The sequence below is a fragment of the Macaca thibetana genome, chromosome 10, assembly GCF_024542745.1.
Source record: "Macaca thibetana thibetana isolate TM-01 chromosome 10, ASM2454274v1, whole genome shotgun sequence".
In the NCBI taxonomy this organism is placed as follows: domain Eukaryota; kingdom Metazoa; phylum Chordata; class Mammalia; order Primates; family Cercopithecidae; genus Macaca; species Macaca thibetana.
In genome coordinates this window covers 29554597-29571989 of record NC_065587.1, presented here as the reverse complement: position 1 = coordinate 29571989, position 17393 = coordinate 29554597, and the positions used below count along the sequence as shown (strand labels likewise).

General features: G+C 50.6%; 1 gene segment (V, D, J or C); it reads left to right on the top strand.

Moving 5' to 3' along the window:
* Positions 1-10214: 10214 nt before the first annotated feature.
* On the top strand, positions 10215-15234 carry LOC126964062 (probable non-functional immunoglobulin lambda variable 1-50). The segment is given in 2 exon segments: positions 10215-10380; positions 14660-15234. Coding segments are annotated over 2 exon segments (621 nt in total).
* The last annotated feature ends 2159 nt before the right edge of the window (positions 15235-17393 follow it).

Below are 17393 nucleotides of genomic sequence, written 5' to 3'. Positions count from 1 at the left end.
AAAACAAAACCAAGCCACCTGATGACACTAAAATGTTGGCTGATTGTCCAGATGTGTTCAAACCAATGCCTGAGGAGCTGGACCTTTTTCTGCTGAAAGAAGCAAAATGAGCCTTTTCTAGCTCATATTGTAGTCAGAACTTGGGAACATTCTAGCAGGTAAACAGTCTCCTGCCTCATGGATTCTGCTTTTCCAGGGTTCAAACCAGAGACTTGCCCTTCCATTTCCAGTAGCCTGTGCTCAGGGCTGTCCACGGTTCACTGTGTCCCAGGAACAAAGCATGAAAATGTAAAATTCTTCATGAGGACACAGGTCAGGGGGGAATTCCCCATAAAACTGGCCTGTCAGTCCTGGGTACCTGCATTTTCAGTTTCAATGTCAGAAGAGCAGATGAGGTGTGGGGCTAATTGGATCTGAGGGCAGCAAAACTCTTTGTAGGACATGAGTGAGTAAATGGTTGGGGGGTGGCGGGTACCATCATGGCTTAGACGAAGCTGAGGCTGCTCCTGGGCCATTGGTAGAAGGAGGTCCCATGGATGTGACTTTCCTCCAGCTCATCCCACTCAGAATCATGGGGACTGTTGAGGGGGGGTTTCCTGATCCCTTGGGGCATGACCGTGTTCACATGTCTTCTCTTACACCATTAGAGCTTTTTGCTGAGTCAGGGTCTAGTTGGTGCAACCTCTGGATACAGAAACTGCCCAATATTTGCTTCAAGTGACTCCTCCCCATGAAACTCTCGAGGAGGTCCACATCTCGATGTCAAATTCCTGCATGGGGAGCAGCAGAAGCATTGGGCAGTCCCATGGAAATGGCTACTGAGGCTCCCAGAGACAGCACCTATATTTGTGACCCAGGACAACAGTGATGGACCTACAGGGGTCCCAGCCTGATTCTCCTGCTCTGGGTTCATCCACATTGCCTGCTTGACCAGCTCTGGGCTCCAGGCTGAGGACAAATGTGATTATAAGCATCGCACAGCGGCATCCAGACTCCATCTCACCAAAAGCTCCTGATCCATGGAGAAGCGAGAGAAAGATTTGTCCCCAACTCCTCCTGTCTTCCCCATCCCTCCTTTATCCCTGCCTGTTGCCAACTCCAGTTCACGCCAAGGCTTCTGCTGTCACTTGTGTTACTGAAAGTGGAGCATCGGTTCAATGAAAAGAACTCGTTTGCTTACTGGTGCTCCAATGCAAACAGAATCGATTTGTTTCTAGAAGCAAAAGGAGCAGGCCACACATGGTGTGGATGAGGTGGGGGTGACAAGAAAGAAGAACCCAGCCTGTGTGACCCAGAGATGCAGGTGCCCCTGCCTGGCCCTATAGGTGTCTTCTGTTGGCGCAGGCATGGTGGCCATTTCCTGAGCTCTGAGACTGCTTGAGAGATGACAAGAAAGGAGAACCCATCCTGTGTGACCCAGAGACCCATATGTGAGAATGAAAGTCCAATACTTAAGGAAACATGGAATCAGCATTCTGAAAGCTCTGGCTCTGTCTTGGCCTTTGGCTGATGTAGAAGAGAAGCAAGAGAGATGCTCAGCCTTGGGTGGCCCAGGCACAACTGTCCTGAAAAGGGTCTGAGCTCTCTGCAACGTGGGCTTTCTGCAATAATATGCTTATGGAGGCTGCAATCCAAGTATGATGCAAAAGAAGCTATTGAAAGTGACCAGGAGATGGTTTACAGGGGAATGAGGCAAAAGGTGTGTGGTCAGATGTGGTAAGGAGGGTGCAGCCTGGAGAAGAGATCATCTTTGGGAGCCTTATGAGGAGGAGTCCCAAGGCCCAGAGCAGTGACAAATAGAAGACGTGGAAGGATCTGGGCCGTGGAGACACAGACGTACAGGGGCTTGGGTCTGTTCTGGAGGGTCCCTGAAGAGGATGACATTAAAACACTATGGTCAGTGGCCTCTGTCCAATGCTCCCAGTCCCAGCTTCTGTCCCTTCCAGAGCTTCTGGGTGTCCAGGTCTCTTCCCTGAATTTGTTTTCTCAGCACCAGCCCCCAGGAGCAGCTTCACCTTCCGTGCCCAGAGTGGGGCTTACACAGCTGAGTATGAAAGACAAGATTTGCAAGAAAGTATCTGCCCATTGTGTAGGGGGTGAGTGAGCAATTGTGGGCATTTGAGCTCCTCTAGGGACCTAAAAGAGCAGAGGTGCTCCCCAAGACCTGGACTCCTTACTTTCCCCTCCTTCCATCGCTCTCCTCACTGCAGCTACAGCCAGGTGAGGGCTCAGGGCTACTTGAGGACCCAGCACAGCCCAGGGCCTCCATCCCACGCATTGTCTCCAAACTCTGTAAGGGCTATCTCTGAAACTGTAGAAACATAGATTTCTATGTGCCCAGGACAGGGTTAGAGGACACTGACCCCATTTCTTGCAAGCTGCTCATCAGCTCTCAGGGCCCCAGTGAAGAGAAGAAAAGAGTTAGAAATCAGGAATCGACCCAGGGCTCCCCTCTCTCTTCTCTCCCAGCCACCATCTGGCTTCTTCTAGCCACAGAAATAAAGAGGAGGTGGCCAAAAAAGGCAAGGGGAGTGCTAGGCAATATCAAAGGCAGCAGAGCCAAGCAGTCACCCCGGATGGTGTGAGGAGGTGGTGGAGGTGTCTGGAACCAGGGAATAGTGCGGACCCTCTTACTAAAGTGAGGAGGGGTGGCAAAAACGGAGGCCTAGATGGTTAACCAGATCTCCTGAGCCATTTACTCATTTTTTCTTCTGTTGCAGCTTGGGTAAGAATAGGACAAAAAAATTCTTTGAGGAGGTTTTTTTCTTCAGCTAAGAATCCTTAGAGGATTAACTCAGGAGTTGAGGGGAGACTGAGCCTTGCTCTCAGGCCAAAAGAATTTGTAGCTTTCAAGGGAATTGGATAGGATTGAAGTTCCCAGATTTTGGCATCTAAGACCTAAGTCCCCTTAGCCAAGCCCAGCACTGGCACCAAAGTGGAAGATGGCTGATAGATAAGTCTAGAAAGGCCTAGATGAAATAATCCTGGGGCTTAATCCTAAATCTAGAAAGAGAGCAGGTTTTATGGTATAAAGCAGAATGATGATTAGATCTTAAATCTTAAGACTTGGGTTTGAAGTCAGACGTGTTGGTGTGCATCTGTAGTCACAAGGTTTTGGAAGGCTCAGACAGGAGGATCAGTTACTTCCAGGAGTTTGAAGTTACAGTGAGCTGTGATCATGCTGCTGCACTCCAGCCTGGGTGACAGAATGACACTTCATCTCTAAACAAATAAACAAACAATCATTTGGGTTTGCGTCCTGGCATTTACTGGCCATGTGGCTTTGAGCAACCCAAGTTTTCCTTCTTTATTTCCTCACTTGAAAAATGAAGATAAGGCCGGGCGCGGTGGCTCAAGCCTGTAATGTGAAACCCCGTCTCTACTAAAAATACAAAAAACTAGCCGGGCGTGGTGGCGGGCGCCTGTAGTCCCAGCTACTCGGGAGGCTGAGGCGGGAGAATGGCGTGAACCCGGGAGGCGGAGCTTGCAGTGAGCCGAGATCACGCCACTGCATTCCAGCCTGGGAGACACAGTGAGACTCCGTCTCAAAAAAAAAAAAAAAAAAAAAAAAAAAAAAAAAAAAAAAAAAATGAAGATAATGATGAAAATACCCACTTAGTAAAGGTGTTGGGAAGATGAAACAGGATTAATACAAAGCCACTCCATTGCTGCTAGGAGATGGAAGCTTAGATACTGGAGGCCAGAGTGTTTGAGGGGCTTGAGGGACTGAGAACACCCAATCTGGAGGTCAGACTGGTAGACAGATGCTTGGGACAGACCAAAGCCATAAAGAGTCTGATTCTGGGAGAGCACCAGGGCCAGGATGTGCCAGGGTTGCTGGGGAGGGGTAGGGGCTACAAAACAATTAATTAATTGCACTTGGTGTTCACATTATTCTAGAATGTATTCTCAGATGGGCAAATATTTTCACGTACCTACCTACCTACCTACTTATCTACCGGTCTGCAATCTGTCAGTGAGGGCCTGAGAGGAAAGGGAAGGCACAGAGGCAGAGGCTGGGTCCAAGGGCAGGTCCCAGTCATCTGGGAGCAGACTCTGCTCAGCCAGGGAGGGAAGACAGGGAGCAGCTCCTGGTGTCTTGGAGGCAAGCACCGCCCTGTCCCTGCTGGTCTTCCTGCTCTGTGGTCCCAAGGGAGGTCCCTCAGGGAAGGATGAGCTCCAGCACTGTCTTGTAAAGCACACAGTGAGCTGGGCAGGTGAGTCCAGGGCACGAGGACTGTGTGGAGACCTAGACTCACATGCTTACTGACATGGACACTGCCCAGCTCCATCCTATAGGGAGAGGACAAAGTGGACAGCGGAGAAAGCCAGATTCTCGGGCCTTTGTGGGCTTCAGCCAGCAGAGGGTGCTGTGGGCTCTCTCTGAGGCCTGTGCTATGGATCCCAGTTGGGAGCTACCCTCTAGGCCTAGGCTGGAGCCCTCCGCTCCTGTTCATGGGGACCAGAAGCTGTGTCCTTACAGGTCCTCAGGGAGACACAGAACAGCCCCACCCAGGTCCACCCCATCCCAGGCTCAGCTTTCTAGGCAGGGATCAGAGTCAGGGCCTGGGGTGGGACTTGGGCAGCCCAGGGGAGGAGGCTGGTGAGCATGAAGAGACCCTCCTTCATCCTGGGCTGTTGGAGGAAATAATAGGGACTGGGGGAGCTCAGACCCAGCTGAGGGTCATCAGGATGCAGAGCTGTGTGGGGATCCCCACCATGGCCTGAGCTCCTCCCTTTCTCCCCCTTCTCATCCACTGCACAGGTGGCTAGGGCTAGGGCATAAGGACTGTGGGTGAATGGATTGAGAACCCTGCATGTTGCCCTCTCAACAGACCTGCCTCTCTCACCCTGTATTAGTCCAGATGTCAAGGTTCTGGTCCAGTCTGTGCTGATGCAGTGATGGAAAGTGTTCATGTGGGTGCGGCAAACTGCCACCATCTATCACACTGGAAGCAGAAGCAAGGCTGGGTGTGGATCTGTGTCCTGGCACCAGCAGTGTCCCCAAACTCCTCATCTATGACAGCAGTCATCGGCCAGCACAGGTCCCAGCCCAGTTCTTGGGCCCCAGGTTGGGGATCATGGCCTCCCTGAGCACCTCTGGGCTCCAGGCAGTGAAGGAAGCTGATTCTTATGAGCATCTTGAGACACAAGCATCCAAGATTATGCAGTGCTGTGGGCCAGTGGGGAGGTGGGAGGAAAACCTTCTGTTTTCCCAGTAATGTGTCTTCTCTGTTTAGCCTCCACCCCTTCAGCACAAGTTTCTGGGGAGGAGGAACTGAAGCCTGGGTGAGAGAAAGATTAGGACCTGGAGCCTACTGCTGAGGGGGACCTTTTCCTTTCCAGATGGCAACAGGGAGAATCTCCCTCTGAGATACATGAGAAGCCCCTTCCCATGACCTGTCCTGTCACATGGATGAATTTGTATTTGGAAACAAGTGACTCCCCAGTGCCCAGCATTACACCCTTATAGAAAACCTTCCAGAATCAGCAAGATCTGCCCTCCCTGACCCACTGGCCAGGAATCCCAGACATCAGGAGGGCTGGACTAGATCCCTCATGCCATCTCCCCTGACACCATCATGGTGACTGGGGCGGGTGGGCTCTCTGATTAATTTCAGCCACACACTGCCTGTCCCTGGCATTGCAGTTGGGGATGATAACAGGCTAAGTTTATGACTGGGTGATCTATGGTACAGAAAAGAGAGGAATAGATCAGGAGTCTTCCCTATGTGGCCCCCTGTGTGCATCACTCTGCCCTCCACCTTCATCCTATGTTCATGATGGGTGCTGTCTCATCAAGGCTGGAACCTGGGCAGTAACATGGGCCTGTCTGTCCCCATCTCACAATGCTTCATCTTGGATTCCCCGACCTTTCTGATATTCCTTTCATGGATCAATTTGAGGCCAGGACACAGCCCAAGTCCATACAGGAGGCAGCGATCTGAGAATCAGGTAGTCTCATGAGAGACAGAAAGCAGATAAACACCCTCATGTTGAGCTCTTAAGCCCAGAGGAGTTAAGGAAATGAAAGAAATTCAAGAAGAAATATAAGTGGTCACTGCCCACCATCACATGGGCACCTGTTCTCCATCTGCCTCTCTCTCAGTAAAGACCAGACTCAGAGGCCTAGAGAAACACATCCTCATCTCTTCACACCGTGAGGTGCCTCCTTCTGCACTCATCCCAAGACTGCTGCCCCCTCAGGTTACCTGTGTCACTGCTGAGAGTCTTCACAGGGTCCTGGTCACAGGGGTTCAGATCAGGATCAGCCTGGCTATAACTCCGCTGTGAGCCTGCCCCTTCAGGACAAAAAGTGAACTATCAGGGCTCCAAGTGAACTCTAGTGGTTTACTTAAATCTTAAATTCTCCTTCTCAGTATCCTTCTAGGAAGTTCTGTCTCTAACCAATAATATCATGGCATTTCCTCAGGTCTAGGGCCATTTGATTTCCATAATTCTATAGTCACTCTCATGTTGTCATTCCCTGTCATGGCTCATTTTCCACTCAGCAGCTAATGATGCCAACTATGTGTCTACAGCCCATTGTCATGAAAAATGGGGAGGAGAGGGTTCCTTAGATAAATACAGGGTTAGCAAAGAAAAGTTGCAGTAACTCTTAGGAATCACTTCAGGATCCAAGAAAATTCATTCATTCCAGAGCTTCAAGAGTTTATAACTCAAAAACAACAGCAGCAATGCACTAGGTGCTGAATCTTCTTGGCCTTGTCAATAGATAACCTCAGAAATGATCAGAGAATACATTTCAAAAAGGTAAGCATATGACTTTCACAAAAATGTAGTATTCACGTATGTCAAAAATTTTAATAAGCTGATGTATTTTGGAGACAAACAGTATGATGGTAAATAAATGTAAAAAAGCATTTTAAAAACTCAGTGCTTATACTCCACCAGGATAGAACCTGTGAAGGAAATTTTTTGCATTGAAGATACACTGTCTTTTAGAATAATAGCAACATAGGTATGAATTTATGTTCTCATCTCACAATCTACAAATTAAAATCACCCCATTTATATGAAATATCTAGAAAAATAACTGTACATTTGGACATTCCCATCTAACACCACCCATCCATCCTCTCCCAAAGTGGAATCTCTCTGCCCACGTTCTGCTCCTCTCCACACATCTGCCTGCTGACACATGGCTCCTCCCTGTCTTCCTTTCCAGTACCCCCCGCAGATTGGGCCCACGAGGGGAACAAGCTCCTGGGCTTGGGGAACAAAAGTGCATCTTGTTGGACTTCTGAGGACTTGCTCTGCCAGGGTCTCTTTCTGGATCACAATCCCTCTGCTCCTGGGAGTCCACTTTTGCTGGATCCTGTTATTCATCTCTGTGTTACTCCATCTAGGTCTACTCTGTGGACTTCTCGACATCTTCACCTGAACCCCAGGAATCTTCAAGCCATGTCAATATTTCCTCAGTTGTCCTGAAATGTCTTGTTTTCTGTTCTCCTGTGATCCCAACCAAGTCATCCCTTCTGAGACCCCTGAGTGCAGCAGGGGCCTCTCTGGTCTCTTTGCTTCAATTATGAATGAGGAGAATGGGAGGTCCTCTTTGCCACTCCCACCCCTGTGTTGCCATCAGGGTCAGCTTCACGAGGCAGGGATGAGGCTGTCTAGATCAACATGGCGTTCCCAACACTGAGCTCTGTGCCCAGCACAAGGTAGGTGCTCAGTAACTATTTGAGAAAAACCTACATTCCATCACACTGGCCTCATTATACTGAAGCCAGGATGGGGCTGAACTGGGAGAGGCAGCGGTAGAAATGTTCCTCTCTCTGCTTTCAGGCTAAGAACTGATGGGATGTTCACCAGGGAGAGCATCCCTTGGCAGAAAGGCGGCCACGGGCAGCATTGTCCTCTATGGGAGACACCGCTCAGCCTGGGGGAAGCTCTGTTCTTGGAGGTGGGAGAAAAAGATAAACAAAATTCACCGTGAACGTCTATGCATCATCACAGAGGAGGCAGTGACAAAAAATAGAAAGTGCAAGCCCAGTTGCAATTCCTTTCTACTTTAAAAGAAATAAAATTTAATATGCCTGCTGTGTTACGTAAACACAATAAACATTTTTCAAAAGCTATAAAAATATTTAAAATAACACGGCTTACAATAAATGGGAACCTTTCAAATAATGACACCCATGAAACGCAATCCTAAAATACCGCATACACTTTATTTCAGTTACATGTCTTGGCTTGTTTGATTTAAATGTCTGTATTAGATATCGCTATTTCTTTCTGTATTTTTGTTTGTTTGCTCCTTTGTTGCTTTTGAGATGGAGTCTTGCTCTGTCATCCAGGCTGGAGTGCAGTGACACAATATCGACTCATTTCAACCTGCAACTTCCAGGTTCAAGCAATTCTCCTGCTTCAGCCTCCCAAGCAGCTGGGACTACAGACATGCACCACCATGCCTGGCTAATTTTTGCATTTTTACTAGACATGGGGTTTCTTTTTTTCTTTTTTCTTTTCTTTCTTTCTTTTTTCTTTTCTTTTTTTTTTTTTTTTTTTTTTTTGAGACACAGTCTCCCTCTGTTGCCAGGTGGAAGTGCAGTGGTGCAATCTCAGTACACTGCAACCTCCGCTTCCCAGATTCAAGCAATTGTCCTGCCTCAGCCTCCTGAGTAGCTTGGGACTACAGGCACCAGCCAACATGACCAGCTAATTATCGTATTTTTAATAGAGATTCCATTTCACCATGTTGGCCAGGATGGTCTTGATGCCTTGACCTTGTGATCTGCCCACCTTTGCCTCCCAAAGTGCTGGGATTACAGGCGTGAGCCACTGCACCTGGCCCAAGATGTGGTTTCATCATGTTGACCAGGCTGGTCTCAAACTCCTGACCTCAAGTGATCCACTCACCTCAGCTTCCTAAAGTGCTGGGATTACAGGCGTGAGCCACCATGCCCAGCCTAGTCCATTGTTTAGATGGTGCATTTAAAACCTCATGGTACTACAACTGCCAGGTGACAGATACACCAGAGTAAATAACATAACTATCCTGCTGTTCTCCAACCACATGGGATTCCACAAACAAAGATTTGTTGAGTCCAAGATGTATCAGGCCAGAACTCCCGCAGTCACATATACAATCTGTTTCATTTTAATGAACAGGATTATCTTTTTTCTTCAGTTTATTGTTTTTAATGTATCATATTCTAGATTTCATTACAAAACAAAGATGAATAATTTTTATCATCTTTAAGACATGCCCAAAACACTCCTTACTAAATTTGAACCATATTATTTCCTAAACATCCTAGTTGGAATGGTTGATCCTAAAGGCTACCATGTGTCAGGCTCACCTGAGTACAGACTCTGGTCAAAACAAGTTAGAGTTTTAATTCTTCCCATCTTCAAATACTGAACATATTTGCTTTTTTGCTCTTAAGCGAAACACTGCAAAGTCATTTGCCAGGATCTCCTGCAGACTGGCATTCAGTGATGGAGAACAGACTCCTGGGTGAGATCCCTGGGCACAGGATCCAGATGACTGTGACTGCAAGTGTGGAAAAGTAGATAGAGAACAAACATTTACCAGCATAACCCTCTGAGAATGTGTCCCGGCCATTCTGGAGGGAAGATCTGCTGACTACCCAGCACTGCAGAATCCACAGAGGAAGGAGGGCTCTGGCCACCAGGGAGGAGCGATGTGAAAGCAGAGGACCCGGTGTCCCCACAGGTGAGGAAATGAGTCCATGGGGCTGGTCAGGGCTCTTGATTTCATTCTGACATGAGAGGACTTTGTGGAGTCACCACCTGAGTCCTATACAGTGAACAGCCGGGAGCCATGGACAGATTCACCCCTGAGGAACCCAGGAGAACGTGAAGTCTGCCCTGAAGTCATGAAAAAAAGACTCAGGGGGCTGCGTGGCCTGGCCCTGATGGAGAGGGCCGTGGACAGAACAACCGGGAGGGAGGGGTGTCTCTGAGAGGCTCTGGTCACCTTGTCATACAATGGTGGTGTACAATGTCGCACAATGGACACGAGGGGGCGCCAGCGTACCATTCCTGAGAAGACTGGGTGTGATGAGAGCAGGACCAGCGCCAAGTGTCCTGCTTGGTGCCCTATGCTTAGGGCTCATAGATGTGAACTCTCCACCCCTGGGACCACACGGCCCCACCCCTGCCACTCCCTGACATCCTCAGGCAGAGGAGTTTGACCCAGGGCCCAGGGTGGGATCAGAAAGCTGGAGGGTCTGATTTGCATGGATGGACCCTCCTCTCAGAGTATAAAGAGGGGCAGGGAGAGATTTGGGGAAGCTCTGCCTCAGCTGTGAGCACAGAAGGCAGGACTCGGGACAATCTTCATCATGACCTGGTCCCCTCTCCTCCTCACCCTTCTCATTCACTGCACAGGTGCCCAGACACAGGGTCGGGGGAGGGGTCCTGGAAGCCCATGAGGCCCTGCTTTCTCCTTCTCTCTCTAGACCAAGAATCACCATGTCTGTGTCTCTCCCGCCTCCAGGGTCCTGGGCCCAGTCTGTGCTGACGCAGCCGCCCTCAGTGTCTGCGGCCCCAGGACAGAGGGTCACCATCTCCTGCTCTGGAAGCAGCTCCAACATCGGGAGAAGTTATGTATCCTGGTACCAGCAGGTCCCAGGAACGGCCCCCAAACTCCTCATCTATCAAGATAATAAGCGACCCTCAGGGGTTTCTGACCGATTCTCTGGCTCCAAGTCTGGTACCTCAGCCTCCCTGGCCATCACTGGACTCCAGACTGGAGATGAGGCTGATTATTACTGCGGAGCATGGGATAGCAGCCTGAGTGCTCACACGGCGCTCCAGGCCAAGGGGGAACTGAGACAAGAACCCCCTTCCTCCTCTTTCAGGAGGGTGAGTGCCTGCAGCTGCTGCTCACGCCTGACCTGTAGCTTCTGCTGCTGCAACTCCCCCATGGGCCTAGGGACAGCCAGGGCCCTCCTTAGGGGTGGAGGCTCCACCGCTTTTGTCCTCAGAGTCAGGGACAGGGACCCCAGGAAACAGAATATCCTCCTCCCGCAGCTTGGGACACAGGGTCTCTGTACTGATATCGTGGGCCGAGGTGGCAGGTTCAGCTGTGTCTCCACAGACCTCCCTGTACCTGCCCATGGTGGGTGGAGCAGGGGAGGAGGTGTGGGCCTTTGAGCTTCACTAGAGGCCTGAGGGAGCAGAGTTGCTCCACAAAACCTGGACTCCTCCTCTCACCCTCCTCCCATCGCTCTCCTCACTGTAGCTATGGCCAGGTGAAGGCTTAGGGCTACCTGAGGACCTTGCTCAGCCCAGGGCCTCCATCGCAGGCATTGTTTCCAAACTCTGTAAGCGCTGTCTCTGAATCTGTAGAAACATTTATTTCTATGTGCCCAGGACAGGGTTAGAGGGCACCAATCCCACCCCTTGCAAACTGCTCCTCACCTCTCCATGCCCCAATGAGGAGAAGAAAGAGTTAGAAATCAGGAATCCCCTCTCTTCTCTCTCCCAGCCACCCCCTGGCTTCCTCCTTCCACAGAAATAAAGAGGAGGCCGCCACAGAGGGCAAGGAGAGGCCCAGACATTATACTGGGCAGCAGAGCCAGGCACTCCCTCAGAGGATGGAGGGAGGTGGTGGAGGTGTCTGGGACCAGAAAATAGTGAGGGCGCTCTTACTAAAGTGAGGAGGGGGTGTATAAACTGAGGCTCAGGTGGTGGACCAGATCTCCTGAGCCATCTACTCATTTTTTCTTGTGTTACAGTTTGGGTAAGAATAGGATTTTTAAAAAGTCTGAAGAGGTTCCTTTCCTCAGATAAAAATTTGTTGAGGATTCTTGCCCACTCAGGCATTGAAGGGAGGCTAAGCCACACTCTCAGGCCAATAGAATTGGGGGATTTCAAGAGAATTTGATTGTATTGAAGCTCCCAGACTCTGACATTTAAGACTTATGCCCTCATAACAGAGCCCAGCACTGACACCAAAATGGATGAAGGCTGATAGATAAGCCTAGAATATTCTAGCTGACACTGACTTGTGGAAAACAGAATCAAGCTAAAATATTGAAGTGATAAGGTGGCATCCCACAGTGAGGAGAAGAGAACTTGGGTGGGGGAGGGTAGAGGAGCCATTAGAGGGTTGGACAAGGAGGACACAGAATCTGAGGTAAGTTTGTGAGGAAAACTCCAGATGCTTCAGCGAAGATGGACAAGGAGGTAGGGAGTGTGAAGGCTGTGGGATCAGCTCTGGTCACCAGGAGAGAATGGTCAGATTCAGCACCAGTGTCTGGGGAGGAGGGACTGAAGCCTGGGTGACCGGAGAGCGCAAGGCGGGCCTTAGGACCTGAGGGGGGGTGCAGTGATCACACTGTTGGGGGGTCCTTCAAGGGCAAGGGGGCTGCAGGAAGACTGGAGCTCATTGTCACAATGGAAACTTAGACAACAGCTCCCCAGCCTTGTTCAAAGGCATCACAGACCTTTCTCCTTTCCACATGGCAATGGGAGGAAAACATATCTCTGAAATATATAAGATGTTAGTTCTCCATAACTTCTCCTGTCCCCTGGCTGAATTGCTACTTGGAAATAAAATGACTCTCCAGTTTTAAATATGACACCCTCACTACAAAAAAGTTCCAGAATGAGAAAGATCTGCCCTCCCTGACCCACTGGTGAGGAATCTCAGCCTGCGGGACCACCGGACTAAATCATCCATGCCATCTCCCATGACAGCGTCATGGCGACCAGGCAGCTTATCTTATGGGTTTGGGTCACACACTGACTGTCCCCAACACTGCGGCTGGGGACACTTACATGCTGAACTCATGGCTGGGAGATCTGGAGGCCAGACATGACAGGAAAGGGAGAAAGACCAGGAGCTCTGCCTAAGTAGCCCCACTGTGTGAATCACTGCACCCTCCAGCCTCATCTTCCGTTTGTGGTGGGTGTTGTCTTGTGAAAACGGAAAGCTGGGCTGGGACACAAGCAAGAGAGTCTCTGACCCACAAATCTCCATCTTGGGCTCTCTGGCCTTTCTGACATTCTTTTCACAGATCAATTCCGGGCCAAGACACATCCGTTCTCTGAGGACTTGCCCTGCCAGGGTGTCTTTCTCAATCACAGTCACTCCTTCCTGGGAACCCACTTCTCCTAGATCCTGTTATTTATCTAATGTCATTTATCTGTATCTACTTGGTGGACTTCCCTACATCTTCCCCTGAACCCCACGAATCTTCAGGTCATGTCCACATTCCTTTGCTTCTCCTGTAGTCCCTTCCTCCTTCTTCCCCTGTGATCCCACCTAGTCGAGGTCTCTTCTCAGACCCTGGAGTGCAGCAGGGACTTCTCTGGTCTCTGCCCCAGGGATTAAGGGGGTGGAAGGGGGGACTCCTGTGCCCCTCCTATGCCTGTGTTTTCATCAGGGCTAGCTGCACAAGGTAGGGATTAGGCTGTCTAGATCAACATGGCATTTCCAACCCTGCGCTCTATGCTCAGCACAAGATACGTGCTCAGCAACTATTTGACAGAGACCTACCTCTTATCACATGGGCCACATTACACTGGACCCAGGGTGGGGCTGACCTGGGAGAGGTAGCCGTAGACCTGCTCCTCACTCTGCCCTCACCCTAAGAACTGATGGGGCATCCACCAGGAAGAGCATTCCTGGGCAGGGAGGGGGTCATGGGCAGTCTTGTCCTGTATGTGAGGCACGGCTCAGTGCGGTCACAAGATCCAGATGACTATGACTGCAATTCTGGGGAAGTAGAGAGTGAAGATTGACCAGAATAACCCTCTGGGAATGTGCCCTGGGCATCCTAGAGGGAAGAGCTTCCCTTCTACTCAGCCCTGCAGGATCCACAGAGGGAGAGCTCCGGCCACCAGGGAGGAGCCACATGAGAGGATCAGGTGTCCCCACACGTGGGAAAGTGAGTCCCTCAAAGTTGGTCACTGCTATGGGTTTGATTCTGTCCTATGAGGACATTGTGTAGTCACCACCTGAGTCCTCTACAATAAACAGTGACAGCGTCACAGACAGATTCACTCGTGAGGAGCCCAGTAAAGTGGGAGAACTGCCCTGAGGTCACAGGGAGAAGACACAAGCATCTCCTGGCCTGGCCCTGAGAGGGGACAGTGGACAGAACAGCGGGGAGGCAGCGGTGTCTCTGGAGGTTCTGGTCACCTTGTCTTACAATGGTTTGTCTTGGTCTGGACACCAGGGGGCGCTTGGGGACCATTCCTGAGAAGAGTGGGGAGATCAGAGCAGAACCAGCCAGCTGCCCTCCCTAATGTCCTCTGCTCAGGGCTCACAGCTGTGTCCTTTACACCCCTTGATACCACATAGCCCCACCCCTGCCACCCCCTGACATCCTCAGGCATAGGGGCCTGACCCAGGGCCCAGGGTGGGATTAGAAAGCTGGGGGTCTGATTTTCATGGATAGACCCTCCCACTCTCAGAGTATGAAGAAGGAGGGGCAGGGAGAGATTTGGGGAAGCTCTGCTTCAGCTGTGGGCACAGGAGGCAGCACTCAGGACAGTCTCCAGCATGGCCTGGTCTCTCCTTCTCACTCTCCTCGCTCACTGCACAGGTGACTGGATACAGGTCCAGGGGAGGGGCCCTGGGAAGCCTATTGATGATTGGTTTCTCCTGTTGTCTCTAGAAGCAGAATCACGATGCCTGTGTCTCTCCCACTTCCAGGGTCCTGGGCCCAGTCTGTGCTGACGCAGCCGCCCTCAGTGTCTGGGGCCCCCGGGCAGAGGGTCACCATCTCGTGCACTGGGAGCAGCTCCAACATTGGGGGTTATTATGTATCCTGGTACCAGCAGCTCCCAGGAACAGCCCCCAAACTGCTCATTTATGGAAATAATAAGCGACCCTCAGGGGTTTCTGACCGATTCTCTGGCTCCCAGTCTGGTACCTCAGCCTCCCTGGCCATCACTGGACTCCAGTCTGAGGATGAGGCTGATTATTACTGCTCAGCATGGGATAGCAGCCTGAGTGCTCACACGGTGCTCCAGGCCAGTGGGGAACTGAGACAAGAACCCCCTTCCTCCTCTGCCAGGAGGGCGAGTGCCTGCAGCTGCTGCTCACGCCTGACCTGTAGCTTCTGCTGCTGCAGCTCCCCCATGGGCCTAGGGGCAGCCAGGGCCCTGCCTAGGAGTGGAGGCTCCCACACTTTTGTCCTCAGAGTCAGGAACAGGGACTCCAGGAAACAGAATATCCGGCTCCTGCAGCTTGGGGCACAGGGTCTCTGCACTGAAGTCCTGAGCTGAGGTGGCAGGTCCAGCTGTGTCTTCACAGACCTTCCTGTGCCTCCCCATGGTGGGAGGGGGTGAGGAGGTGTTGGCCTTTGAGCTTCACTAGAGGCCTGAGGGAGTAGAGGTGCTCCCCAAGACCTTGAATCCTTCCCTCACCCTCCTCCCATCACTCTCCTCACTGTAGCTATGGCCAGGTGAGGGATCAGGGATACTTGAGGACCTTGCTCAGCCCAGGGCATCAGATAAGAATACTTAGAAAACTATTGCCCACTCAGGCTTTGAGGGGAGGCTGAGCCTCACTCTCAGGCCAAAAGAATTGGGGGATTTCAAGGGAATTTGATTGTACTGAAGTTCCCAGACTCTGCCATCTAAGACTTATGCCCTCGTAGCAGAGCCCAGCACTGATACCAAAATGGATCAAGGCTAATAGATAAGCCTAGAATATTCTAGCTGACACCGACTTGTGGAAAAGACAAGTAAAAATATGGATGCAATAAGATGGCATCGTACAGTGAGGAGGGGTGAGTTTGGGTGGGGGAGGGTAGAGGAGCCATTAGAGGGTTGGACAAGGAGGACACAGGATCTGAGGTAAGTTTGTGAGGACAATTCCTGATGCTTCAGAGAAGATGAACAAGGAGGTAGGGAGTGTGAAGCCCATGGGACCAGATGGGGCCACTGGGAGAGAGTGGTCGGATTCAGCACCCGTGTCTGGGGAGGAGGGACTGAAGCCTGGGGGAGGGGAGAGCGCAAGGCGGGCCTTAGGACCTGAGTGGCGGGCAGTGATCACACTGCTGAGGGGTCCTTCAAGCGCAAGGGGACCGCAGAAAGGCTGGAGGTCACTGTCACAATGAAAACTTAGACAACAGCTCCCCAGCCTTGTTCAAAGTCATCACACGCCTTTCTCCTCTCCACATGGCAACAGGCAGAGGAAAACTTATCTCTGAGATATATAAGATGTTAGTTCTCCATAACCTCTCCTGTCCCCTGACTGAATTCCTATTTGGAAACAAAATGACTCTCAGTTTTATGTACGACATCTTCACTTTTTAGTTCCAGAATGAGAAAGATCTCCCCTCCCTGACCCACTGGTGAGGAATCTCAGCCTTCAAGACAACTGGACTATATAACTGCCATCTCCCATGACAGCATCATGGTGACCAGGGAGACTATCTGACCAGCCACACACTGCCTGTCCCTAACATTGCAGCTGAGGACACTTACATGCTGAACCCATGGCTGGGAGATCGGGGGTCCAGACAAGACAGGAAAAGGAAAAAGACCAGGAGCTCTGCCTAAGCAGCCCCACTGTGTGAATCACTGCACCCTCCACCCTCATCTTTAGTTCATGATGGGTGTTGTCTTGTGAAAACTAACAGCTGGGCTGAGACACAGGCAAGAGTGTCTCAGTCTCAAAAATCTCCATCTTGGGCTCTCTGACTTTTCTGATATTCTTTTCACAGATCAATTCCAGGCCAAGACACATCATTCCCATCAAGGAGGCATTGATAGGAGAATCAGGCAGCCTCAGGAGAGACAAGAAGCAGATAAACACCCTCATGTTGGCCTCCTAATTCAGAGGAGAAACAAAGGGGAAAGAAGCTCAAGAAGCCACACTAGATGTCACTGATCACCATCACCTTAGCACCTGTCCTCCATCTATCCCTCTTTCAAGAGAGGACCAGACTCAGGGCACAGCACCTGCACCTCCCCCTCTGTCCCCGCACTGCATAGGGAGCCTCCTGCTGCTCTCATCTCAAGGCCGCTGCTCCATGAGGTCAGCTTTGTCACTGCCGAGAGTCTTCCCTTGGTCCTGGTCCCAGGGTCTGGGGTCAACGGCAACCTGGCATTGACTCAGCTGTGACCCTGTCCCTTCAGGACACAAAGCCGATTAAACTATTAAAGTCATAACTGAACTTCCTAGTTTACCCAAACTTGAGATTCTCCTTCTCAGTGTCCTTCTAGAAAGTGCTGTCTATACCAAATAATAACATGTTATTTCCTCAGGTCTAGAGCCATTTGATTTCCAAAATTCTGTACTTAAACTTATGTTCTCATTTCCTGTCATGGCTCATTTTCCACTCAGCAGCTAATGATGTCAACCATGTATCTACGGCCCATTGTCACATAAAAGAGAGATGGGAGGGTTCTTAAATAAATAGAGGGTTAGAAAAGAA